The sequence below is a fragment of the Cyanistes caeruleus genome, chromosome 1 (genome assembly GCF_971803275.1).
Source record: "Cyanistes caeruleus chromosome 1, bCyaCae1.hap1.1, whole genome shotgun sequence".
Lineage (NCBI taxonomy): Eukaryota > Metazoa > Chordata > Aves > Passeriformes > Paridae > Cyanistes > Cyanistes caeruleus.
This window is the reverse complement of record NC_141701.1, coordinates 3,007,401-3,035,312: the sequence shown is the minus strand read 5'-3', so window position 1 is coordinate 3,035,312 and position 27,912 is coordinate 3,007,401. Positions and strand designations below refer to the sequence as shown.

Here is a 27,912-nt window from a genome sequence, read left to right as displayed (position 1 = left end):
GGTTGAAGGTGGCTGTGGAAAGGGAATAATCTGCTTTCTGTGTCTGCTGGGGATTGGGCTCAAATTGCAGAGTGAGAGATTTAATTCGGGCACAAGAGAAAACCTTCTGACTGCAGGGATAGTCAAGAGCCCAGACTCTATCAGCAAAGATTTTCTTGAAGAGGCTGGGGGTGGTTTTGATGGTTTTGCATCAGGCTGAGGTGTGAGCTGAGCTTGTTTTCCCTGTCTTACCTGGAATTCTGTGATGTAGATCCCCTTGTTGTCTGTGCCTTGCTGTTTACAAAGAGAGGAGCATGGCAGAGGGGCAGCACATGGGTGGGAGGTGGAGGAATGTGCTGGAGGCAGGTGGGGAAACCAAAAATCACAAAGTCTGTCCGCAGCTTCCCACTTCCACCTGTAGCTGTCGATCCACTGTCATCTCCTATTTACAACCTGCAGTTTGTACCTCTGTGCCACCCGGGAGGCTTCAGCTGTGAGAGCACCACTTCAGCCCGCTCAGCTCTGAGCCACAAAACCTCCCTGACCCAGCAGTGTGGGAACTTCAGCTGAATTCTCCATCTGGAGCCCCCAGGATGCCGGCACGGGGGCGGGCGTGGGGGCCCGTGTAAACAGCACAAGGTTGTGAGTCACGGTGAGCCGCGGAAAAGTCGCGGCGCATCTGCCAGGATTGGGCTTGGGCATCGCAGCGGGCAGGGCTCCACAGGGCAGGCTTGAGGCTCTGGGTGCCTTTCGAGAGGGGTCTCAGGGAGCTCCTCCCAAGGCGTGGGAGCATCACAAAGGAGCTTGTTTGAAAATGGTAACGAGTGGGTGCTGGAGGCTGGGTTTCATGGGCTCGTGGGGTGGGAGTCAGAGTCAGTGCTAAATGAGATTATCTTCCTTTTCAAAGCACTTCAGGGACTGAGCATGGTGCGCTCAAAGAGTCAGGTGAACTGTTGAGTGTTGCTTGTCTTTCTTCTATTATTCTGCACCCATCTCCATTGTACTTTGGCCTGGAGAAGCCATTCTTTAGGTAAATTTGACAATCTGCTTCACCTCTGGGCCATTTATGCCCTGCACAGAGGCTGAGGTTGCCCTTAAATTGCCATGCAGTAGGAAATGGGTAAATCGTCATTATTATGTTCATTTAAGCCCAAATTGAAGCAGTGCATGAAAGGTTTGTGCCCTTCATACTTTTTTGCCATCAAGTAATAGCTGGGTGGATAAACCTGCTGGCAAGATTTTGGTAATCTTTAAGCAAAAAATATGTGTGGAAAAATAATGTCAGAGTTGTAATTGGGAATATTTGAGCTCGGAATGTCCCTCTAAATGTGAGGAGTGTCTAATCAAGAAACTGATATTGTGCTGGGTGTGATAACACCAGCCAAAACTCAGCCTGCAGCTCCATTGCTTGTTGCCTACCTGCCCTGCTCACCACAAGAATATACAAAATATATTCAATAAATCCGTGAGAGCAAAATGATTCCGCTCTTTTCCCACAAGCGAGACAATGCTTTCATTTTCCAAGATGAATGGATCTTTTCCCTCTTTTTAAACATGGCAATCATGCCAGCATCTCCCCAGGTGGGGAATATCCGACTGCTGGGGCCACTTTTGATTTTGTTTATATCAGCTCAGTACAGCTGTAAATCCAGGGGCTGTTACAGCTTCACTTTCCAATCACTCAGCTGTGAATGAGTTGGGGGCTGGGGTTGGAAGCTGGTTCCTTGAGGGCTGCTTGGAGATCTCTGCTCCACACAGAGGGAATTTGCACCAGTGATTCCCCAGTGACCAGCTGGGGATGGAAACACGCTGGATCCCAGGGGCTCCTCAGATTGCGATGGGAATAAAGCTGTCATTATCCTCATAACAGCAGAACAAACCAAATGGCTGAAATCCCTTCATCTTCTTTTCTTATCCAAGAAGCCCCTGAAAGCCTCTGAGCTCTGGCCATGAACTGGGGATGTTTTACTCCAAGGTTTTTAGTTTGGGTCAGGAGCCATTGTCAGGGCAGGGGTCTTCAGTGATTGAATAGTGAGAGATGGGAGCATCTGCAAGTAATAATTAAGGTTTGTTCAGCCTGCAGGAGACTGAGGGGGAGACCTCATTGGGGTCTGCAGCTTCTTCATGAGGGGAAGCAGAGGGGCAGCACCGATTTCTTCTCTCTGTGACAGTGGTAGGACCTGAGGGAATGGCTGGAGCTGTGCCAGGGGAGGGTTAGGTTGGATGTCAGGAAAAGATTCTTCATCCAGGGGATGGTTGGACACTGGAACAGGTTCCCCAGGGAATGGTCAGACTGACAACACAAGGAATGTTTGGACAGTGCTCTCAGGCACCGGATGGGATTGTTGGGGTGTCCTGTGCAGGGCCAGGAGCTGGACTCAATGATCCTCGTGGGTCCCTTCCAGCTCAGGATATTCTGTGATTCTCGGAATCTTGGATAAAGGCAGGTTTTAAGAGATGCTTCAGGCAGGGCTTGTGCAGTCTTTGCACAAATGTTCATTCCTTGTGCTTTGGAGGAAGATTTTTTCTTAAGGGCTGCTCTGTAACAGGCGAGGGGAAAGTGGATATTTTCTCTCTGTGATGGTCGGCAGGTGGGTGATCTGCGGATCTTGGGCAGGAGCCATCCTGCAGACACCGAGACCTCAGCTGCTGCCCCACTCCTCAGGCGGGTCTCTCCGGAGGGCAGGATGCTCGGGAATGGGGAAGGAACATTTTTCCCAGGCTGTGGGGAGAGCTGCTGGTCTGGCAGCACTCTCCAGCACGTCACTGATAGTGTAAAACAAACAGCGGGCTGGTTTGGAGTAATTTGGTGAAATGCTGTCGCCTGGCATGGAACCAAAATACTGCTTAAATCAGGATAAACACAGTCTGGATTCTACTCTCATTTTCCATTCCCAGTCTGCTATGGACTTATTTTATTTTAGCTATGTGTAAATCTTACCACATTTCCCTGCAAGGTGCTCAGCTGGGAAGCTACAAGGGATGAGGGCAACTAGCTTCCAAGTCAGTTACGGAATTTAAACTGGTTGTTCTCTGTTTAGCACAAGGAGAGGACAATTCCAAGCAGGGAGGTGCAAGAAAGAAGACTCATTTTTAAAGTAGTCACAGAGCATATGTCCCTGTGGTAAAATAATACCAGTAATGGTAATAGTGGTAGTAGTAACAATGATTATTATGATAATGACAATAATTGTAAGTTCCATGGCAGAGGCAGCTCTAGAGCAGGAGCAGCTCTAGCAGCTCCGGTAATTGTCCCTAATATTTAATTTTTATAGTGTTCCCTGGATGTGTCTTAGCTTGCAGCAACCAGCAATGTTCAGGACATGGCACGGTCCATGAATCATAAAATCGTTCAGGTTAGAAAAGACATCCAAGATCATCGAGTCCAATCTTCAACTGAATCCCACCATGCCCCCTAAACATATCTCAGAGTGACACATCTATTCCTTTTTTTTTTAACATTTCTGGGGATGGTGACTCCATCACTTCCCTGGGGAGCCTGTCCCAATGCTTAACCACCCTTTCAACGGAGAAATTTCTCCTAATACCCAAACTGAACCTCTCCTGGTGCATTTTGAGGTGATTTCCCCTTGTCTTATCATTATTTGCCTGGGAGAAGCAGCCGACCCTCACCTCAGCACAACCCCATTTCAAGGAGTTTTAGAGAATTAATGTTGCACTGAGCACTATGGACAAGTCCCCTCTGCTTTGAATGTTTGTATGAATACCTGCATTGTACCACTTCATCTCAGGGCAGTGGAGTGGATCCTAGAGCATTTGATTTTCCTAGGGCTGACACGGGGAGATTGAGGTTTGCTGTTTCCCGCAGTGCCTGTGTCAGTGCTGCTGCACAAACGTGATTAAAGTTCACTTCTGCCCCTGTTTTCTCAGCAGCAAAGAGCTCCTGCCCATGCAGGAATTGGCCATTTCAATTATTGCCAGCTTCATTGTGGAAAGTGGTTTTATTTTCTCCTCTCTACGCTTTAAAGGGGAAGGCTGGAACAGAACAGTTTTTCCATATGCATGAAAAGCAAAGGTTTAAAAACCCGACCTGCCATGGGACCAGCTCACAAACAGTTAAGCCAAAAGCTCTCTCCTGTCTCTCCTCCATCCTTCCCAAAGGTCCAGAACAGCAGAGAATAAGGTACTGGTGCTTGATTGTTCTGACACAGCCCTAGGAACCCCCCTAGGCGTTTGCACACAGCAGGAATCTAAGCTGAATTAAGCTTTGGAAGAGAGATGGAGGGGCAGAATTATTCCCTTCCATGCCCAGGGGATCAAAATAGACCCCCAAGAAGATAAAGCCAGTGTTTGCCACCTAAATCAGATCAGCTGAGAGGCCTTTGAAAAGATTGGCTTAAATGATGGGGCTGTGTGTCCACAGCTGACCTGTGGGCGAGCTGGGAAAAGACCCCGCTGTCCTCCTTGGTGTCCCAACCCACAGCTGGCAGAGGGATGCAGAGTGACCCAAGGTTCTTCATCAGAGCTCCATAAAACCAGGATTTCAGTAACTTGGCTGAGCGAGGCGCTGTCAGAAAGGGAGCGATAAAGCGAATAAAGTGTTTTTAGAATGTTAGAGTGTTTTAAAGAACAAAGGTGGAAATGCTTGGGAAGAGCTGCCTGGTCAGGAGGAGAGTGATCCTCAGCATTAATATGGGCCTGGTCCATCCATCCTTGACATCAGGACTGACACTGAGGCACTGGGAGAGCAGCCTGGGAGTTCCAGCGTGGCAGTGAGCTGACCACGGCGTTGCTGACTGGCGGGTAGATAATGCCCACTGTTAACTCCTGTAATTCCCTGCCAGGAATAATTTCCAGGAGGAAATCATCCTGACAGTTCCCATTAAGGAGAGGCTGAGTGACCGCTCCTCCACCCTGAAAACTTCATCAAGGCTGTTCACTAAAAGCAAATTGTCACATTGTGTCTTGTGAGCGGACTCAACACCCGCTGAAGAGTTAGCGATTGTTAATAAATAGTAGTGTGTTGAGACGTCTCTCTGGGTGATTTTTGTGTGCTGTAATTGCACAGAATTGCCTGTTAGACCGGCCAAATAACATAAAATAACATAAAAGCTCCAGAAGTGTGCTCCTGATAGTGGGTGATTATTAGCTTTGACATTGGAGGTCTTGATACGGGGGAAGCAAGGCAAGGTGGAAATCCTCTGGACCTGGCTCGCAGTGGCTGCGCTGGGAAGGTGCCACATTTTCCAGAAAGAAGGTGTGAAAAGATGATTTATTAATGATGCCTCTAAGTGACCCTCATGCAGGGACCTCAGAGCCCTTCTCAGAGGTTAAATAATGGAGAAGAGAAGGCTCTGGGGAGACATTTTTTTGATTTTTCAATGTGTGAAGTGTGATGAGAGAGGTGGAGAAAGACTTTTTACAGGTTTAATTCAGGGTAGAGTTAATTTTAGTAGCCAGTATGGGATTGTATCTTGGGCACTGCCATTGCTGCCACTGAGTGAGGGGATGGTGGGAATGGCTTAAACTGAGAGAAGGTGGAATTATATTAAATATTGGGAAGAAACTTTTTCCTGTGAGGGTGGTGAGGCCCTGGCACAGGTTGCCCAGAGAAGCTGTGGCTGCCCCATCCCTGGAAATGTCCAAGGCCAGTCTGGACAGGGCTTGGAACAACCTGGGAATAGTGGAGGGTGTCCCTGCCCATGGCAGAAATAAGATTAGATGATTTCAGAGTTCATTTCCAACCCAAAGTGTTCTGTGATTCTGTGGAAAAAAAGGAATGTTTTGGTCCTTTCTCACTGCTTGTCTGCTTTGAGTTGACTGAATCCCATAGGCCTCTGACAAGGCTGACCCACCAAAAAAATCTCCTTTCACCACTGGCCCAATCCTGCCTTCACTAAATCCTCAACATCCACAAAAAAAGCTTGTGTCCTGCTCTGCCTCTTTCCCTGTCTTGCAATCAATCCCAGAAATCCCTGGTCCAGGGAGAGAAAATTGAGCCTTCCCTTGAGCAGGCCCAGGGTACATGGAAATTTCCCATCCCGAGGAAGTATAAATGTGATATCCACAGGGCCTGAGCCTGGGTGTGAAATCCTGAATCTGACAAAATTGGGATTAAATGAATCAGTGTTTTTTTGGCAGCTGACAAGAGCACATTCACCTCTTGGTCACTCAACCCTCCTGAGTTGTTTTCTCTAGCACTGACACACACTCTTTTGTTCTGGAAGCTGTTTGCTTCTGTAAGCCCTGCTAAAAGCTTTATTTTCCAGCAGTTTTAACAACTCTCTCCCTGCTTTGCCAAGAGTTGTCCAACCAGCAGTGAAATCAATACAGTGTGCCTTAAAAAAAAAACAAACCACAAACTTCATAGGAATCATAAAAAGCCTTTGGGCCAGTGGCACAGCAAAACCATTCCTGTGCAATTCTTGGAGTAAATCCCACCCAGCTGTTCCAGTTGTGTGTCAGGAGAGTGGAAGGAGCCTGGCTGCTTTGAGCTCGTGACCTGTGAGGGGAGGGAGAGGGACTTGCTTGGTCTTGCAAAGATGTAAAGGGCACTCTGGTCACTGCCTTTGGGACAGTTACAAAAATTATAAAACCAAATTCCTCTGGCTTGCGCCTGGTGGTTTAACGGGGGGAAAGATACAAACTGCAGCTGGGGAGGTTCATGGAATAATTTAGGTTGGGATGAAACCTCCGAGACCGTCGAGTCCAACCGTTAACCTGGTAACGCCACGTTCACGGCTAAACCGCGTCCCTAAGTGCAACATCCAGACATTTCCTTAACGCTTACTGGGATGCAGATTCCACCACCTCCCTGAGCAGCCTGTCCCGTGCTTTTCAGTGGAAAAAAAAATTCCTGATAGCCAATCTAAACCTTCCTTTGTGTGATCTCAGAGAAAACCTTGTCACCAGTAGAGAGTTGTGGCTCCGGAATGGGCACCTGTGGGATGGGAGCTCTCCATCTCGGAGAATTCCCAAATCCAGACAAAGCCATCACCAGCCTCACCTGATGTTAGTGCTGGTCTTGCTCCAAGCAGCAAATGGGTTGTAAAGCTGGAGACATCCCTTGCAACCGGAGCTCCTGCAGTTCTTTGACTTCATGAATCTTTAATTTCAAATGTGCAGGAAGTCAGGCTCAAGGCAACTATTAAGAATAGCAAACACATTTCTAAAGCCAAACAAAACCCAGCCCCCACCCCAAACTCCAAACTCCTGTGCCTGTGTTTAATTTCAGAGCAGAATAAATGGTTTATTTTTTTCTGTGATCTTATTGGTGTGATGTTGTGCCTGTAAAGACTTTGTTCAAGCCTTTCTTGGTGTCAAGGATGGAAAAAGCAGAAAGAACAGCTTGGTTGTAAGGTCTGGGGCAAACTGCTCAGCATTAAGAAGTACTTTGTTCTAATTGGAGCCTGTGTGACCCTGGAGCTAGAGCAGGGTAATGGAAAAAGCACAACTCAAATTGAGTTGCTTTTCACAGCATTCTGCAGAAAGGCAGAGAGGGGAAGGGAGAAATGCAGAGAATTTGAAAGGGGGAGGGCCAGAAAAATCCATTAAGAGCAAGAAGAAAAAGCAGAATATGCCATGGGAAATAGCCAAAGGAAAGGAGACAGAGAAGACAAAGGAAAGTAAAACTTAGAGAGAAAGGAAGAGAAGGAAAAAGAAGGAAGCAAGGTGAAATGGTAAAGGAAAGGAGGAGCGTCCTTCTGCCCTGCCAGGCAGAGCGATGAGGTGGCAGCACAGTGAGTGGCCCCAGGCAGCAGCGCTCGTTATTTCCATCCTGGCTGATGTCATTGATTGCCTCCCTCCTCCCCTGTCATGCCTGGTGACAGAATGGCAGCCCTTGCGACTCAGAACAACCTGCTCTGTTCCCAGCTGGCCCGGGGAAAAGTTTTCTTTCCAGCTCCATACAGGCTGTGTCTGTGTCTGTGTTTCAGGGGGTTTTTGGATGGCCCCTCTCAGCAGTTCCTCTCTGGGACCACCTCCAGTCCAGGCAGGTGGGGATCCTATTCCTGGCCTGCCTTCGGCAAACAACCAGTTTTTTCCTCAGCTGTGGTGCTGGAAAAAATCCTATAGGACTGTTCCTTCTCTTACCTTGACATTTTTCTGTTGGTAGCATCTTTATTTTTTAAACCAACCTTGATTTTCCCATTTTTCCTTCTTTAAGAAAATTTCCTTTGCAAGGCTCTGATCCTGCAGCATCTGATCACCTTCTGTCAGGGGGTTTAATTAGTCAGGAAAAAATAAAACAAATTATGATTTGTTTGCTGAAGGGAAGATGTGGATTGAGAAAGAAGGTGGAGAGGACAAAGAAACCTTAATAATGAAGGAAGAAAGCAGAATTCTAAGGTACTGGGGTCTAAGTCTTTAAGACTCGTTTAGGATAACAGTAAGTGGCCTCAAGCTGCACCAGGGGAGGTTTAGATTGGATATTAGGAAAAAATGCTTCATGGAAAAGGTTGTAAATAATTGAAACAAGGAAATGGCAGAGTCACTACTCCTGGAAGTGATCAAAAAACATGGATGTGGCACTTGGGGATGTGGTTTAGTGGTGAAACATGGTGGTGGTGTTGGGTTGATGGTTGGATTTGCTGTTTTTAAAGGTCTTTTCTGACCTTAATTATTCATGGTTGGACTTGATGATCTTGAAGGTCTCTTCCAATCTAGTCATTCTGTGACTTCTGTGAATTTGATTATTCCTGAAGGAGCGAGCTCCTCTTTTTCCTGCAGCCAGTCATTTTTGTTGTTATCCCCCTTCCTGATTCCAGCAAAAATCCCTTCAGGGCTGGACTAATCCTTCCTTTTCCGTGGGGTGGAGGGGTGAGCTTCATCCTGCATCTCTTCAGCAAAAGCTTTTCTTCTAGACATGGGGCTTGTGAAAATCTCTAGGATGAAGAAGGAGGTGCAGATCAGAGTCTTTCCTGTGGGATGGGCTGCAGGTGGACATCAGTTAACTACCCTAAAGCTTGGCCAGTCATCATTTGTGTAATGCCTCGTCTAGGAGCAAACATCTGGGCTAGGAATGATCCAGTACATGCAAAAGATCCTTAATTGGGTTTTTTAGATCTAGGGGAGGATTATGTGACACGGTGAGACAACCTGAGGTCTTCTGGGGTGGAGGGATCTCAGGGAGGATGTGGAAGGGAGGGCAATTGGGGTTGCAGTGTTGGGATTTAGGGATGCATCCTGCTCATCTCTTAAAAACCAAGCTCCATTCCCTCGGTGAGCCTCGGGTGGTTCAGGAATGAGTTACATGCCGGGCTTTCTTTGCTTTATGGAGCTCCTCCCCCACTTTTATCCAGTTACCCATGAAAAGTCAGTGAAATGAGACCTACTTAAATCAAATGTCACAATCAATGTTCATCCCAGGCCACCATTTGTGCGATGTGAACTCAAATTGCAGTCAAGGGGGAGCAGGGAGAGGGAGAGGCCTGGGAAAGAGCTTGGAGGGAGCGAGCAAGGAGCCATCCTTGGCTGGGTATATGGTGTTCCACAGTGCTTGGAACACAGTGCTTGGTTTTATCACAGCTATCTGTGCAGTGGGACAGGGCTGTTGTCCACCAGGACTCTACAGGGGGGAGAAACAAAGCTGTGGCTTGCTACAGGACGTGGCATCCACCTCTGCCCCACCCTACGTGACTAAATCAGAGTCCTTTCCACATTTCAGTTTTATAAGGAGCAAAATATGCGATATCAGCACTCACTCTGCCTGGATGATGTCCAAATTCAATTTTGCTGGATGGAAGACAAAATCAAAGCGTTGATATTTTCATTGAAATTTATGTTTACCTCGTTCTCAAAAAAAAATGCTTCTAACCTTGCATGAATATTTTGCAGGAGTAAATTCTCAGGGTGTGAGCACAGTCACAGGAGTTGATGTTAAAAATCACAGTGAGACAAGTCTCTGTAAAAGTTTAGGGAAGGAATCCACAGGTGAGCTGGAATGTCTCTTTCATGAGCATTTTGGGAATCTCAAAGTGGAGGAAGATGCAGGAGGGATTGGTGGGGCTCAGGTTTCCTGCCCATGGCTGGTCAGCACCCAGTGAAGATCCCTCAGAGCACCAAGTGCTCAAGTCATTGAATGTGTGTGACATCCCACCCTTAAGGGGAAGGAAGCACCCATAATTTCTGGTGAAAAGGAATGGCAGAAGTCACAGGGGTCCCAAGTTTTATAAGTGAATGACAGCTGGAAATTGTTATGTTAGTCTCTGATCTCGTGCAAGCACACGGCAGACAGCTTTGGATAAAGGGGTAGAGTGGAAGGGAAAAAGGAGATGGATTAAACAGGGGGAGAGAGAAACAAAGGAGAAGCAAGGAAAGGGAGAAAGAGAAATCACCAGTGCTGGCTCCAGCATTGATCCAGCTGATGGGGTGTCCGGGGTCCTGGGGTGCCCATGAGCCCAGGGAGTACCTTTTTATAGGAAAGTTTTCTCTGCTTTGGAGAGAAGTCTCTCTCTTTCCATGCAAATTGGTTGTCATGCTCAGCCTGTTCTTCTAGACCTTTCTGGAAATGGGTTGGAGCCTTCAGGGATCTTGGGTGGTCTTGATCCATCTGCAATCCATGCCTAATTCTTGACCTTATTCCTGTGTCTGCACTGTGCTGTGTTGTGCTGATTTCCAGGAGCCAGAACAAGGATGGTTTTTTTTCCCAGAAAAGTGCTGCAAGGCACTACCTGTGCAAGGCCCCTTCTCCAGCCATGTTCTTGCTTGCTCACAGTGTGTTATTACCAGCAATCCTTGTCAAACATGGATCCACAACCATCCACGTTTGAGACGTTCACATTAATCCCCTTATTTTCTAGGCTTCTACAGTGTGTCACTAAATTTTGGAAGTTCATGTTCCATCCTTCCTGACAGCTGCTGTGGGTTCTTTGCAGTGGCATGGTGAAAGTTTTTTTCCTCATTAATTCCCCCCAACTGTGAGAGGTGCCCTCGTTCAAAATAAGCAAATAAGGAGGATCCTCCCGAGCCCTCAAAAATTCAGGGACGATTCTGCTCTGACCTCTGTGCACCAGGGTTGTTCATCTCTTTTTCTGGAGTAACCCTGTAGTGACTGTGGACACAGGCTTGCTCTGGCCATGTTCTGAGCTGGCCTGATGCAGCACTGAGCCCTGCCTGATGCATTTGGCTTTGGAGAAGGCTCAGTAGCCTGGAACAGAGCTGCTGTAGCCTCAGCTCCGTGGCATCCCTCTGACTGGAGGTTCAGGCTGAGCAGGCTCATGCCTGCCAACAACACGGTGTAGTCAAGTCCTTAGAGGACTGCCTGTTTCATTCCTAAATTCATGCATAATTTACTTTTCTTTTTTTCTTTTTTTCTTTTAATCTCCTGTGCTAAGCCCTTGCTGTGTCAGAAGCCATCTCATCTCCATGAGTGAAGTGCGAGGTGCTGGTGCTGTGCCAATCTAATGACAACCTTGACTGGGCTCCCTCCCCTCTGCAAATGGTGTAATCACCCTAAATAGAGGGTTCTTGGGTGTCTGTTCTCCGTGGGGCTCTGCCTTTCTCTGCCTTCCTGCCAGCAGAGATCACTAATGTGGAAATTAGAAGCGTGCCAGGGGGGAGAAGAAAAAAAGCCTGCAGCAGAGAAAGCCAAGTGGGATTGAGCTCCTTGCTCCTCGCTGAGGACAGGGCGAGTTCAGTGATCACCAGTGTGGCAGATGTTGGGTAGATACAGGATGCAGAGAACTCCATTAGAGAAGTTACAGCCTGTGTTTGCTCTTGATGTTGCAAGAGCTGATGCTCTTTTGTATTCAGTCAGGAAAAAAGAACCATTCCACACCAGGTTTTCCAGCCTGTGTGATCCCCTTCTATGAAAAAACGCCTCTTGTAGTGGTGTAAGAGCAGTGAATTGATGGATGGTCCCTGTGGGCAGGATACACATCTTGTTTTTCCTTCCCTTGCTTCATTTCATCCTTTTCCAGATGAATGTTTGTGGTTGGTGGAAAATTTTCACCTTCTTTTCATCCTCCACCCTTCATCACCTCCATCCCAGAAGAGCTAGTTTGTAATTGTTCTGTTATTGCCTCATTAATTGTCTTCCCAGTTTCACACTGGATATGAAGGGTCTGATCTTCCTCTCATAACCCACACCTTCCACCTGCCTGCCTTCCCTGGATATCAGATAACAATATCAAATATTGGTACCCAGGCTTGACACTGGTTTGTGGGAGCAGAATCAGGTCCAAAAAAATAAATAAAAAAAATTAAAAAAAAAAAAAATTAAAAAAGGCTGGGTCAAGCAGAAACATCCTGGTCTCCTTCCCTGCTTATTTGTATGCACAGTGTGATTTGAAGGTCAGCTAAGTGGACACACCAACAAACAGGAAAGTTCTTGCCATGAAATTTTCGTGGTAGAACTGTCTGAACTTAATTTTTAATGTCTCACTTTCTCTCTTTCAGAACATGGAAAAGGTGCTGGTTCCTTCTGTCACGTTAATTGTAGGCTGTGGAGTATCCTCGCTGACACTTTTGCTGTTGATTATCATTTATGTCTCTGTTTGGAGGTATGGCTTTCATTCTCTTCTTTTTGGGGAAAGTAACTGTCCTTTGATCTACACGGATCCTGGAATGTTTGCTCTGTGGTTTTGGGTGTCTGGTGCTTGAGGAGGAACTGTTTGGGAACGAGTGGGCCCTGCAGAAAGTCATCCTGGTGGCTTAGCTGGCATTATTCTCTCCTTTCAGTGCCAGAGAAATTAGCAGAGTGAAATTAGTGCCATGCCCTCATGTAGGGACATTGTTCCATTTCCAAAAGCCTCGTGCTGGTTTTGATGCCTTTGTGTACCCCAGGGAACCTTGTCAGAGGCGAGGTGGACACGCACGGCCTCTTGGCAGGCAGATGCTGCTGCAAGGTAATTCTTTGGGAGCATCCAAGCCTTCGTGACCTGCCATGAAAACATCTGGCCTGAAGAACTGACAGGACTTTTCAGGAGCTTAAGAATGTTAAACCCTAAATCATCTAAATAACTCCACAACCTTTTAGCTACGTTTTGCCTTCAGCTTCAGATGCATATGGGTTCCCTCAGTACATCCCATTGCTGACAGCTCCTGCAAACAGGTCAGGTGGAACCTAAAATTGTGTCATTTATGGAGGCTGAAGGGATTTTGAAGCAAAGCTTTGATGAACAATTGGCCCATGCCCCTGTTTGATTCATTCTGGTGACTCTAAGCTGGAGGACCCGAGGTGTGCAAGGGATTTTCTCCCTGCATTGCCTTGAACGAGGTCTGAGTTTATCCTACGAGATCCATGTCTCTCCTAAATCCATGGCAAACACGCTGAGACCTTCATGGCTCGAGGCCAGGCAAAGACAAATCAGAACTAGGTGAATGTGAAATCCAAATGGAGTGGTTGCAGGGAGTACTGTTGGGTATTATTGGTGATCCTTTTGGGAGAAGGGATCAGTGTGAGGCTCTTAATTTGTGCAGTGCTTCTTCTGAGTAGGGAGGAAAGGGTAAATTCCATTTAGAGATTGAATTGAGATGACTTTTTCTGCGCTTTGGTAGAGGAAAGAAACAAGAGAGTAAAAAACTGAGAAAAAAAAAAAATGCATCTTTTTTTTTTTGTTGATACTGTGACAGTGCATAGTGCCTGGTTAATTTTGGCAGCTGAAGACTGATCATGATAACGTTTATCTAGAACTCAGGTTTTTCCGTGCCTGGGGTATCATTGGATGTGCTCAAGTCCTTGTCCTCTCCTGCTTTTCCTCAGGCTGGGCGGCACTGAGCAGCGCCGGTAGGTGCCTTACTGGGGTCACTGGTGTCAGGATCAAGTGGAAAGTTAGAAGATTAAAGAGCAAGTGTTCGAGCCTCACCCTCTCTTTCCTATCAGAAACAGGGTCAGGATCTGAAACCTAAGCTCAGACATGAGGCTGAATCAGTTTGGAGCATGCCAGAGCCATTTGGAATAACATGATGCATTTTTTTCCAGGACTGTGCTCCCCCCTACCCTTCCAATATTTACTGTTATTGAGGACAGTAAATTGCCTGACCTGTTTCAAGTACATTCTGTTTAATTTCTCATTCCACTCTTTGCCTTATGCCTATGCCCAAAAATGATCAGCAGGAATGGGAGGACACGTTTATGGGAGGCTTGAATGGGTATTTCTGAGCTAGCCAAGGATGGACATGCATTTCCAAGTGATCCTGAGACCAGCTATATCTTGACTAAAGGGCTCTCTATCCTGAGTCTCTCTGTGTAAATATTTGTAAAGCATGATCAAGTGATCTCTAGAATTTCTCTTTGGTGCGCTGAGTTTGTTCCATTTCTTCTCTGTAGATCATGTTTTCATGTTTTCCAAACTTCACAGCATTCCTGTGGCTGAGCCCTGAGCGCTCTGTGTGTCCTTTTTATTTTAGGCATAGCTGCTGGACATGAATGTGCTTTCCTATCAATGGTCTCAGGAACTTTGTATTCAACATTATCTCCTGGCTCCCACTTTGTTTTGCCCTGAATGTTGTATATTCTGATAGACAGCAGCTGGAGGAGTGCTTAGAAATGGAATCAGCAGTACTATTGTCTCTAAAACACAGGAGCAGCATCAAAGCAGTTCTTTTCCACTGTGCTGGAGACAAACTCCTCATGTCCTGGCTGCCTGATCTTGTGTGAAGAGCACTCACCAGAGCTCAGCTGTTTCGGGGAGCTTTGGCCGGAATGTTTCCCATTCAGAACTCCGGACAAAGGCATCTGGAGCATGCATCCATAGACCCAGCTTGAGTATGAAACACATCTGATGAATAAGCTCGCTGAGGCTGACAATCTGGAAGCTTTCCCAGAATTTTGCCCAGCTAGGGTTTGTTTGTATATGTGGGAAGCAGAAAGGAAGGGAGGGCGAGAAGGAGGGAGAGGAACACGGTGAAGAAAAGAGGGCAGAGTAACAGGGAGGTGATCCCAGCTTCAGGCTACGTATCAGGGAGGAAATGAATTTACCCTCCACTCCTCTTTCAAAACCCCCAAATAAAGGCTGCTCCTTGGTGGCACCTACTCAGCCACTGGCATGAATGGCACGAGCTTTTTGAGGCAAGTGATCGCTTCAGACGCGGCCAACTTGGCACGGTCCCGTTGGAAACTGGAAGTTGTTTCTGTTCGACGGCTGTTGGTGGCCTGTTGGTGGCCTCTCTCCAGTTCCCAGTAGACAGATGGCTGCAAAAATCCCTGCTGCAGATGGTGCATCTCTGGTCTTATTAGCAGGCTCAGCAGAGGGGTCAGTGACACAGTGGGCCACAGAAGTGGAGTGACCTTGTTCCGTCTCGGCGCTGGCTGCCCTGGGTCACAGCTGGAGGCACGGTCTGTGTGTGGGCCTCGTGCTCCACCACCCGTGTGGAGAAACTGGGGGAATTGCCAGGAAAAATTGAAAACTGGCATGGAAATGGGAAAAAACTAGGGGAGGGGAGGGAAAACCCAAGCACTCAGGGATCAGAAAGGTGAAATGGAGCCTCTTTTCAAGCAGCTCCTTGACACACTGGCATTTCAGGAGCGCCCCGATGTGTTTTCCATCCCTGAACTCATTTGCTGCTCAACAGCCTCTGGAGTCAGTGACCTTTCCATAGCACGGGGATCGATCCCTGCTATCGAGCAGCTCATCCACCAGCCCATCAGCATGTGGGGCACGGCAGAGCTCTGCCCCCGGCAGCAGCTGCGGGAGTGCTGCATCGCTGCGAGAGAACAGCCCCAGCTTTTCTCACTCCTGAGGATTGATTGAGTGGCTGTCAGTGAGCTGGAGGGGCTGTTAACAACTTGCTTTAAACCCAGGAGCTCGCTGGGGATGCTGAGGCACTCCTGGCCCTGGTGGGAGGTGGCAGGGATGAGTAAGTGGCTGTGTGGAGAGGGATGTGTGTACACATGGTGAGAAAGCAGCAGTGACTCAGTGTTTGTGGAGAGGAGAGGAGTCTGATGGGGGCAGAGAAACAGACTGCGGGCTTTTCCCACCTTTTCCATCTGTCTCAGCTGGTGCAGCATGTGGGGATCCTCACTGGTGACCAGTGACAGGACCTGTGGGAATGGCTGGAGCTGTGTCAGGAGATGTTAGATTGGGTATCAGGATATATTTCTTAATTCAGGGGGTGGTTTAGCACTGAACAGGCTGCCCTAGGAATGGTCACAGCGCCAAATATGCCAGAGCTCAGGGAGTGTTTGGACAACACTCTCAGGCACAGGGGTGGGATTGTTGGTGTGTCCTGTGCAGGAACAGGAGTTGGACTTGCTGATCCTTGTGGATCCCTTTCAGCTCAGGACATTCTATGATTGTAGGACACAGTCTGGAACAGAAATTCCCTAAATTATCAGTGAGTTTTCCCCAGTTTTGTGACTGAGTACAGCGTATTTTGATAAGCAGACAGAATCCATCTATCAGTAGAGGGATAGCAGGGCAGCACCCTGGAGAAGCTCTGTCTTTGCTGCAGATGTGTTCCTGGGCAAAACCCATCAAGTTCTGTTTTTTTCCTCCCTCTGATACAAATTCCTGACTTCTTTGGCCAGAGGGTCTGGAGAGGAATGGTGATTCCTTTCTGTGGAGCATCCTGTGCTGGAGAAGAGGAAATGGAAGAGAAAAGCAACCGTGGCAGGAGGTCTTCTTAGCATTCTGACCGAGCAGAAACTTTACAAGGAAATGTTTGGAATGCAGGTCAGGCTACCAAGGAGGACTCTGGAAGAATTGCCCAGGAACACAGGATTGAATTAGAATGGTCAGAGCTCAGCTGCGTTTGAAACTGGTCAGGAATGTGAGAGGCATCAAGAAGGGGTTCTGGAGGCACGTCAGCACCAAAGGATTTCCCAGGAAAGCGTTTGCCTTGGTGTTGATTGGGACAAGCAGCCTAATGGATAAGGAAGTCGAAAAGGTGAAGGTACCCAGTGCCTTTTTGCCATGTTCTGCTGGCAAGGTTCGCTCCCAAATTCCTCCACAGAGGCAGAATCCAGGGAAGAAAATGCTCCCCACTGGCAAGGAAAAGAGTGGCAAGGACTGTTTTAAGTTATCTGGATGTTTGCAGATCCATGGGATGCACTGAGGGGTATGTTTGGTGTGACTGTGGAGACTCTCTGTCACCTGGGGAGCTTCCTGAAGGCTGGAAGAGGGCAAATGTTACACCCACCTTTAAAAAGGGCGAGGAGGAGGATCCAGAGAACATTTGACCGGTCAACCTACACAGCCCCTGGGATGATTAAAGAGCAGGTAGCTCTAAAGGTTATTTCCAGGCAAAATGATGGACAAGGAAGCAATTTGGAGTAGACAGTGACGATTTCTGGCTGCCCTGTTTTCCTTTTGGGATGGGATGACCGCTTCCATGGACAGTGGGGAGAAGCAGCTGGTGTGGATTTCGACATTGCCAGGGATGTTAACACAGTTCCCAAAGGCGTTTTTGTGTCCAGATCATGGAATTATGCGCTGGATTGGTGGCTTTATGTCTGGATGGAATTCCTGCAGGATTTGAGGGTAGTGGTCAAAGGTTTGAGGCCTAATCAAGAGCTGGTCACCTCTGGCCAGGGTTGGTAGAGTGGCCAACATTGTTTAATGTCTTCTTTAACAACCTGGACAATGTTTGGCACTCCTGAGGCCACACCTGGAAAAGGTGCCCAATATTGGATACCCCCAATACCAGAGATACCAGCACGTTGCAGCAAGTCCAGTGGATGCTGAGGGAGCTGGAGAATGTCAGAGGAGGCAAGGGAGCAAACTTGGAGAAGAGGAGGCTGTTAAAGAGCAGTCATGGAGAAGCCAAACAACTTGCAGAGGTAGGCAGGGAAAGGTCTAGAGGCACCAGCTGCAGCAGGAAAAGACCCAGCTGGATATAAAGCAAAATAATCCTTCACCACAAGAGCAGTTAAGTTAAGCAGTTTAGTGCTGTAATAAGTCAGCCAAGAGAGGTGGTAGCGTTTCTCTTCCTGCAAATCTCAATCAGACGAGACCCTGAGAAACTTGATCTGACTTTGAAATCAGTCCTGGTTTTTTGGGCATAGGATTGGACTGGGAACGTGAGAGGTTGTTTTTTTTTCCCCCCTAAAAATTATTCCAGCTAAATTATTCTGATTTTTTTCATTGCCAACCCACATCTCATTCTTTGGAGGTTCAGGGATCTGGAGAACGAGATAAATTCCCAGGGTGTGAAGGAAAGCAGGGAAAAAGGAGAGTTGGTTTAAGGGGGCTTAAAGGGCAAAAAGTCTTAAGACAGTTGGATTATCTCCCCTTACTTTAAAATACAGATTTATGATCAACTAATTTCTTACCTTTTTCTGACGAGTGGAGACCTTAGAAGTTCATGCTAATAGCAGTGGGATCATAGTGTTGCTACATGGATTTATTACATCTCCTTCTCACCAGGACAGAGCCCAAATCTCCCTTTCTACCCTGTAGAAGCTGCTGACTGGAAATTCGAGATTTTGCTTCCCACAACCAAAGCATGAATAGATTGAGGTCTCAGGACCCTCCAGCCACAAATGGAGCAGGGTCCAGGTGATGCCCAGCATTGTTTGGAGCCCAGTGAAATCAGAAAATTTGGGCTCAGCTTGGCTCTGAGAGGAACCAGAAGCTCGTTTTGCAGCCTGTCAGCCCAGTTTTGTGCTGAGCTGGGATCCTACATTTTGCAGCCTTTTCTGGGGCTGGGAGAATTTCAGGGAGAACTTCCTATAAACCAGATTTCCAACAGATTAAGTAGGAGTTCATGCTACCTTTGCTTTTCTTTTTTTGCATCCAGGAAAGCATATCCTCACCATTCAGTTTTGTCTGAACATACAGCTCAAGGAGAAGTTAAAAAATAAAAGTTTTACAGCCTTCATTAGGTCTAAAGCACAGATTTACCCTTGGCAGAGCACACAAGTTGCAGTCCTGCCTTCCTCATCAGAAACTCAAAACTCTGCAGCCAAGGCACGACCAACTTAATTAATGAAATTAAATTCCCAACATAAATAGTTGATGTGCTGGAATATAGGAAATAATCCTGCATTAGCCTCCAGGGATGAGCTGGTTGATTAATACATCTGTTTCTAATTTATAGAAGCATCAGCATCTCCTCTTCACTCATCTGGCATTCAGGCAGGGCGCTGGCAGCATCTCTGAGATAATTCACGTGTGTGAGTGTTGGTGTGGTCAGATCTTGAGTCAATCCTTGAGGACTTGCATCTTTGCAGTTCCCTTTTCGTTTTATTGGGTACATAAAAGTGCCTTCAAAGAAATTTCCCTCCGTAGCCAGTGGTTTGAATTAATTGTGGTGCCCTTACCTCAGCGGCGAGCCTGGTGCCGTGCTGCAAATCAGAAATGACAAATAGCTGGCTCCTGCAAGGTGCTGAAGGCAACAGCTCCCTAACTGCTGTCCCTGATGTCCCAAACCCACAGCTGCAGTTACATATTTGGCCTAGTTTTTGGAGAAGTGGTACAAAAAAAAGCCAAAAAAAAAAAAAACCAAAAAAAAAAGAAAATAATAAAGTTGGAAATGCTTCTCACCCCAGGTTGTTAGGCTGAAGGAAGGGGAATGCTGAATCACACACACTTTGTTGTCAAGGTGCATGTGTTTGTAATCTGCTTCCATCGCCAGCATGCCTGTGGCTCTTGGTTGGGAATCTTTTCCGTGTGTTGCCTGTTTGTTTTCTTTCAAGCTCCTTTTCAAGCCCCCGTTTCAAGTAGGCAGAGCTGAAGAAGATTTGCAGCACTCTACTGTTTTAGGAGGGGCTTAGGCTAGACTGGCCCCTTGCTTGTTGCCTCCTAACTCCAGCATTGATGGGGGGATGATGGAGACATCTTCTCCCCCTCCCTTCCCTCCTTGTTCTTGTCTGTCTAGCACATAAAATCTGCAGGAAATTGGCAATTCTGTAGAGCCTGGCCTGGATTGTTGCTTTTTGGAGGTCACCCAGGGCAGGCTGTGACAGGGTGGGTCTCCCTCCCCTCTTCTCTCACTGCAGGTACATCCGCTCGGAGCGCTCCGTCATCCTCATCAACTTCTGCCTCTCCATCATCTCCTCCAACGCTCTCATCCTGATCGGACAGACCCAGACCCGGAATAAGGTAAGGGATCTGCCGGGGCTTTGTTTATTTGTTTGCTTTCCCCCTGATTTAACACTGAAATGATCCATTCAGGCAGCGCTTCCTCATTTTTCCTCCATCTGTTAATTAGCGACATGTCAAAGACACGGCTAAATGGCAGATTTCAATTTTCTCTCTCGCTCTCTCTTTGATAATTTGTCAGCATCCTCAGGGCTTTGATTAAAACCAATGTGATATTTTTGAATATCTGCCTAGAGTAGCTGGCACATGGCACGGTGAAGAAGCGTGGTGATTTGCAAGGCTTTAACCATTTTATTTTCAAAAAAATTACAAAGACAGATTGAGAAAGGGCCTTTAAAAAAAACCCCAAACAAACAGCCTCTCAGCTTTACATTTATTTCTCCAGCAGTTTTTTTATTCTCTGAGCTGAAAGTACTTGGCAGATGTTAATGAACACAGGCACAAAACTGTCCAACCTTTTTTGGGGATGGGAAGCATTGCCAGATGCACCGTGAGCACTGCAGGGCCACCAGGGATTCGGAGCAGATCCCAGAGTGACTTCAGCATTCCAGGCAAGACCCAGCATGGTTTTCCAAGCCATGAGCACTGGTTGCTCTCTTCCAACAGACCCAGCTGGAGAGGCGTGCGTTGCCTCCATGACTTTTTTCCCTCAGCTCACGCTCTTTCGGGTTCCCTGTTGATGTCTGGCACGACAAATCACTGCTCACCATTAGTATTTTCCCGCTGTAAATTTTCCCATCTTCCCAAATCCTCCGACCATCATAACTCTGTTGAGCCAAAAAACGTGAGGCAAGACACCTCCTCCACTCTTCCTGCTGCCAAAATCACAGTCAGAAGCCAAAAATTAGTTATTGCTTAACAGGAACCGGTGACTAGCTGGGTTTTTTGAGCCCCTGCTTTGGCAGTGTGAGCACGGTGTCACTGTTGGAAGCATATCTGGAAGAAATTCTTCTCTGTGAGGGTGGAGAGCCACTGGAGCAGGTTGCCCAGAGAAGTTGTGGGTGCCCCAACACTGGAAGTGTTCAAGGCAAGGCTGAACGGGGCTTTGAGCAAGGAGAAAATCTTCCTGCCCAGGCAGGCGGTTGGAATGAGATGATCTTTGAAGTCCCTCCCAAAACTCAACTCATGCTATGATTTTGATTCCTGCAGAGAAGCTGAAGGATTTAGTGAATCAGGGACTCATTTCTATGGAAGGCCCTTTGGGTTAGGGTTAGGTTGTTTTAGCAAAAGCTTTCCAGCTGCTGGAGCCCTGTGTGTGTAGACAAGTGTGGAAACAAGCAGCCAGCTCTGCTCCTCCTACAAAGTGCCCTTCAGAAACTCCATTCCCAAAGCAGAGTTGTCTTCTATTCACCAACGTGGTTGGCAAGAGGTGGAGAGAGGGTGACCCAAGCTCCTGCTTTCCTTGGTTGTGTTTTCTGCCACACCAAACATGTGCTGGGAGCTTCTTTCCATGGAATGAAACACTGAGGGACTCTCAACTGGACAAACCACGGCTGGACCTCCTCTTTGGTGGTTCTTCTTCACCTCAGGAGAGGAGCTGGAAGTGTTCCTCCTCTCCCACCTCCTCCAGAGCACAGTTATGAACCCAGGTTCTCCCCGGTGGTTTTTTTTTGTCCCGTGACTCTGGGAGTTCACTGTTGGAGCTGTTGGTGGGGATTCAAAGCTCCCGGCAGCGATGGCAGGAGGCAGATTAGCTCTTTGCACATCCATATGCATGAAAGCCCAGAAATAGAAAGGTTATTCTTGGATTTCCTCTCAGCCATCTAGTAAACAGTCTCTGGCAGGCAACAGAGAAAGAAAACTATACAGAGGAGAGACGAAGGAGTGTAAATTAAGATTTTATTCACATTCAATTATCGATAATAAAGCGCCTTAAAATGTTGGTGACGGATTTATAATTGCGGCTTCTCCAGGAGATTTCTGCGGTATCGGCTTCCCTGGAAATGTCAAATTCTCCCTGGATTTCCATCCGTGTAACCTCAAAGGCGAGATTCCACGCCTGGATTTGCTAAGCTTTTTGAAGATGAAAGGCCTGGGAAAAGGCTATAAAAATTACAGTCAGCAATCTGGGTATACAAAGGAAAGGGATGCTGCAGGAAGTGTCCGTGTCTCGAGGCTTGTGCTGGAAGGAAACAGATTTCTCCTCTTAAAGGAAAACAAGGGCTAATGGCCTTGACAGACTGACATGCTCTGCTGGGTCTTGGGACATCACATCCCTGTGCTGAGCCCTTCATGGGGATGTTTGGTTTTCCCCACAAGGAAGGGAAAACCTGCAGCAGAGGTTGTAGAGGAAGCAAATATTTGCCTGCCTATCAGTTGGCCAAGTTCATTTGAGGTGATGAGTTCATCCTGGTCCAGCTGAGATGTGCGTATTTCTCTTGTCTTCCCCCTCTCTCTTCTTCCCTTTCTATCAAAGCTACTCATTTGAGAAAAAAAAACAAACCCAAATGTATCTCTGTGGTGTAAAATTGTAAAGCAAAGCTTTTCTCTGCCCTTTACAAGGAAGAACTGTGTTGGTTTGAAACAAAATCAAAAAGGTAACGTGAACAGTGTTGTACCTGATATCAGTCAAAAAGGAAAAAGGTTCTAAAATAACAATCTCTTAAAATCCATTCCAGAAAACATCCTCTGTTTGTAGCTGTTTCCTATGGGGTTTGTTAGCTGATAAATAGGAACCACCTTTTTTTTTAGGATTCTTGTAAAATGTGAAAATTACCGGACATTATCATATTGAGCTGTGTTATTTGGACTGAACTGACATCCCGTATCCACTTCTAAGCAGAATACAGAGGGATTTGGTGTCAAATGCAAATCTGGAACAAAAAAGACAGTTCCTATCTCAGAGAACACACGGTCTTGCTTTTATTCACAGCCTCTGATAACGTCGGGTGGTGCCAGTGGATGAATCGAGAGCAATCCGATAAAATCATGATAAAAGCCACTCTGTGCATGAGAGCTCTGGCTTGAAAAATGCTGGTGGTTGAAAAAAGAGAAAAAAGAGAAAGGTTCATTGACCGTAAAGCCAAGTCCATGTTTCCCCATATAACTCAAAGCAAAGAAATCCTTGATTATAAACCTCCCCCTCCCACAAATGCCTGAAGCAATTTTTTTTTTTTCATCTAGAGTCACTTTTAAAATCTATTTGCTCTCCCTTCTCCTTGGGAGCCGCTGGAGTTTCTTCCTATCACTTTCTTCTCAAGTACATTGATTCACAGTTTTCAGCTCACAGATGGGGGGAAAACTGGCTGAGTGAAACAGAGCGGCACCAATTTGCACCAGTGAAAGATTTGGCCTTGCTGAGTTAAAACAAAGACGAGCTTGTCAGCTTTCCAGTCCATCTCCCTGGCACTCCAGGATTGTTCTTCATAATGCATTTGCCAGTTCTTTCCCCAGTTTAATTTTAAATGGCTTAAGCTGCCTGCATTTCCCTTGTGAGATTTCCCCACCTAGTAGAGCTCACCATTATGAAATTCTTTCTAATCTAGGGGAGTTTTTCTTTCTTTTTTATATTTTTCTTTTTTTTATCTCCTCCCTGCTGGTAGTTATGTGCTCTTGGACAACTGTGCCCTCATGTTTGCAGTCGTTTCCCAGCCCCTGGCAGCCATGGTTTCACCCAGCTCTCACGGCTTAACTCTTTCACTCAGCCCTGTTTTTCTGGCAGGGCCACCATCCAAATTGCCTTCCTCGGATTTCATTTCCATGGCTGGGCTGCCAGGGACGTGTGGTGCTTCGCAAACCTTTTGAGCTGAGATTAGTGCACTGTTTACTAACGACTCCATCCCCCCTTGCCTTGAAAGGATCATGGCAATAGTTTGGGTGTTTTGGAAATTAAATAAATCCTGCTGAAGCCAAGAAAGCACCAGGGTGGGATGTGTGCTCAGATTTCTAGTAGGTGTCCCTGCCTTTATTAGGGGGGGTTGTAATTAAATGATCTTTAAGGTCCCTCCCCACTCAAACAATTTTATAATTCCACAATTCTCCTACAGTGTTAACCATGGCCTTATCATAAATCTCACGCTTAAGAGCAGCTGATTTCCACATAGTCCTTAAGTTTAAAGCTTTGTTCTTTGCTAGGACAAAGCTTGTGGAGGAGCCTGCCCCCTCTCAAACAGTATTTCCATGTCCTGATCTCCATGACTTTTCCTTCCAGAGCCCGGTTTGGAAGCGTCTCCCCGCGCCTTCTGCTCTGCTCCCTGCTGCTCTCTCCTCCTTCCGCTCCTCTCACGTGTCCTCCTTTCCTCCTCTCTCCAGGTGATCTGCACGCTGGTGGCGGCTTTCTTGCACTTCTTCTTCCTCTCCTCTTTCTGCTGGGTGCTGACCGAGGCCTGGCAATCCTACATGGCCGTGACGGGCCGGTTACGGAACCGCATCATCCGCAAGCGCTTCTTGTGTCTCGGATGGGGTGAGGATCCGGGGGCTGCGCAGCTGAGAAGGGCCAGGCTGCAGGAGGGGCTGGTGCTCCTCAGGAGGCTTGGCAGAGGCTGCTTGGAATCCTTCCAGGGGTTTCAGGAAGGGCTGAAATGGTTAAAAATAGAGAGCCATAAGCTGAACCTCCTGCCCAGTGCACCCGAAAATGGAGGAGTCGAGGTTTCAGAGGGTGCTCCAGGGGTGGTTTCTCCTGGGGTTGGGTCTGTTTCTTGCTTTCTACTTTTCTCTCTCTGTCTGTCTCCTTCCGTGTTGGACGTGTTCTGTTGGTACATGATACCAGCCAAGGGAATCCTGGCCTGGATCTGCAGCACTGTGGCCAGCAGGACCAGGGCAGGGATTGTCCCTCTGTGCTGGGCACTGCTGAGGCCACACCTCGAATTGTGGGGTCACTTTTGGACTCCTCTCTACAAGATATTGAGGTGCTGGAAAATGTCCAGAGATGGCAGTGGAGCTGGGGAAGGGTCTGGAGCACCAGGAGTGGTTGAGGGAGCTGCGGGGGATCATCCTGGAGAAGAGGAGGATCAGAAGGGACCTTCTGGCTCTCCACAGCTCCCTGCCAGGAGGGTGCAACCAGAGGGGGCCAGGCTCTGCTCCTAGGTAAAAGTAATGGAACAGGAGGAAACAGCTCCAATTGCACCAGGGGGATGTTTAGATGGGGCAATAGAGGAAATTGTATCACAGAAAGGATGGCCAAGCATTGGAACAGGCTGCCCAGGGAAGTGATGGAACCACCATCCCTGGAAGCGCTCAAAAACCCATGAAGAAGTGACATTTAGGGCCAAAGTTTAGTGGTGGACCTGACTGGACTCAATGACTCTCGAGGTCTTTCCAGCCTTAATGATTTTATGGTTCCAAGATTCTGCAGAGCAACCTGGAGTGAAGCAAACTCTAAAATCCCGTCTCCATGGCAGCAGCGCCTTTCGGAGACAAATAAACTGCGAGACTGCTGCAGATGCTTGTAACTAATTTTTCTCCCTCTGCCTCTGCCGTATGTTTAATTTATTAGCCTTAAATGATGCATTCTGTAGTAGAAAACAAATACAAACCCCATAAACCTGGGCTTTCAAAGCGATAACAAGGGTGTGTTTGAAAGGAGCGGTGGCACAAAAAGTTGCTGAGAAGTGAGGAGGCAGAGGAAAGAAAGGAGTGCGGCTGAGCTCTATTAATGTCTCATTTTACTACTGAAGTCTCACAATTCACCCCAGGCAAGAGATTTCTGGTGCTTACCAAGCACCCTGATGTGATTTATTCTGGCACATCAAGAGCCGTCCTCATTGCGGCACCTTCATCCCTTTAAGTTTTCCCTCCTAAGCTTTTGCTTACAATAGAGAATAAATTGTGTTATTAAAATCCAGGGTTTGCGTGTTAGCAGGAGCAGAACCACAATACCTGCAGAGGACAGGCTGCAGGAGCCTGGGTGTGCTCATGCATATGTTTATACCTCCTTGGTGACTCCAGCAACATCAGGAATAGCAAATGTAACACACTAATAGCTTTCCTAGGTAATAAAAAGGGATTTTTTATTTTTTTTTTTTTTTTGATTTGTAAAAGCTGGGACAGATGGGCGTGTTAGCCAAGGGAATTTTGGATGAGCAGCATTCACATTTGTAGTCTGTACAGATTAAAAAAAATAAAAAAATAAAAAAATCCCCCTACATGTGTAGAAGCATAATTTGCACTGCTAGTAAAATGTAGTCAGCTCTGAGCTAGGATGCACTGCTGATAAATGATGCATAATAACCATTTGGAGTAGGTTAGGACAAGAAATGAAGAACACTCTTGCCTATTAAGGCAGCAAGGGAATTTTGGATATTTAGCATCCTGCTAGACTTCAGCTGTAGAGCTGGGATTAATGGCACTTGTAAGAGGAAAGAAGCCGAAAATATGTTTTAAAGAGCATAATCTGAAATAATTAGCACAATTCACTTTGTCATGGGCTGATTCTCCCCCCTTTCCCCTCTTTGCACATTTGCATTTCTGTAAGCCGTTGTTCAGGACGTCTTTGCCAAGTTCTCAGCTGCTCTCAGCTGTAGCTCACTGAAGCTGCAGAGAATTTCAGCAGCAGGGAGGATTATTTTTTATTTCTTTGGTCTCCTCTTGGATGTGCAACTTTGCAATTCGATTTTTGAAATTATTATTAGTAATAATTGTTGTCATTAATGATTCTTGTCCATGCTTGGACAATGCTCTCAAGTTCATGATGCAACTCCTTTGGGTGATCCTATGCAGGGTCAGGAGCTAGACTTGATGATCTTTGTGGATCCTTCCAATTCAGGATACTCTCTGATTTAGAGTAGACAGATAAATTGTTCCCTGGGAACAACTCAGTCATCATATTTAGCCCCAATAAAGAAGAAATATTTTTTGTCAGGATTTTTATGACCCTGTTATAGTTTCCACAGCTGGATTTTTAATGCTGCCATAGCTCAGCCTCTGAGTGGGTCTTCAGCTGTTTATAACCCAAATGGCGCTTGGGAATTATTAGCAAACATCTTCTCCAGTGGAACATGATTAACACATGGCCTGATTCTCCTGTGACCTGGAAGTATAAAACTCTTGGAAAGAGGATTTGGATGGGATTGCTTGGAATTGTGTTAAATTATTCCCTTTGCGCAGAAAGCCCCCGAAGCCTTGCTGGTACCACACCAGGTGTGTGGAACAGGCCAGTTAGGAATAAATGTCTTGATGATCATAAAAAAAAATCAATTAAAATTTGGTTTTTTTGGTGGGGATTTTTTCAGTTTAATCAATTTAATCCCACCTAACTTTGCTTAGACCACTGACAGCTCTCCCAGGGCTGCACCTCTCATTGTGATGCTCTTTGGCTCAACCACCATGACATAGCTGCCACCTGTAGTAGCTGCTCCTTGTCCAGACCCATTCCCAGCCCAAACTGAGGCTTTTACCCAGCTTTGGAACAATCCAGTCCCTGGAGCTGCCAAGTTCACAGCCCCACTCTGGATTTCTGCATAATTACCACGTTGGAGAGAAGCACTTTGCGAAGAACAAGTTGCTATTTTTGGCGGAGTCTTTGCCAAATTTCGTCTTTCCCAGGGTCTCTTGCACAAAGCTGGATTCCTGAAAATGTCCTTTCCCCATGTGGTTTCTTCCTGTGGGATGCTGCATTGATGGGATATGTGTAGGGAATGCATCAGCCAGGATTTATCCAGATGAGGTGTGAAGGAGGCTCAGCGAGAGGAGCAAGAGCCAGTGAGGGAAAAAATGAAAAAAAAGAGGAAAGGAAAAAGAAAAGGAAAAAAAAGAAAAGGAAAAAGGAAGAGAAAGAAAAGGAAAAAGGAAGAGAAAGAAAAGGAAAAGGAAAAAAAAGGAAAAGGAAAAGGAGGAAAAGAGGAAAGGAAAGGAAAGGAAAGGAAAGGAAAGGAAAGGAAAGGAAAGGAAAGGAAAGGAAAGGAAAGGAAAGGAAAGGAAAGGAAAGGAAAGGAAAGGAAAGGAAAGGAAAGGAAAGGAAAGGAAAGGAAAGGAAAGGAAAGGAAAGGAAAGGAAAGGAAAGGAAAGGAAAGGAAAGGAAAGGGGAAAGGAAAGGGGAAAGGAAAAAGGAAAG

At 46.8% G+C, this 27,912-nt stretch overlaps 1 protein-coding gene across 5 annotated transcripts in view; it reads left to right on the top strand.

Moving 5' to 3' along the window:
* Positions 1–27,912, top strand: part of ADGRB1 (adhesion G protein-coupled receptor B1) — a 200,484-nt gene that overhangs the window by 120,952 nt on the left and 51,620 nt on the right. For 3 of the 5 annotated variants that reach the window (XM_086876939.1, XM_086876928.1, XM_086876950.1), the window contains 3 exons: positions 12,337–12,440; positions 19,820–19,922; positions 24,174–24,324. In XM_086876939.1, the coding sequence (XP_086733065.1) occupies positions 12,337–12,440; positions 19,820–19,922; positions 24,174–24,324 (358 nt within the window). Of the gene's footprint in view, positions 1–12,336; positions 12,441–13,570; positions 13,667–19,819; positions 19,923–24,173; positions 24,325–27,912 lie in introns of all 5 variants that reach the window. The other 2 variants (XM_086876917.1, XM_086876918.1) reach the window with 2 other exon arrangements.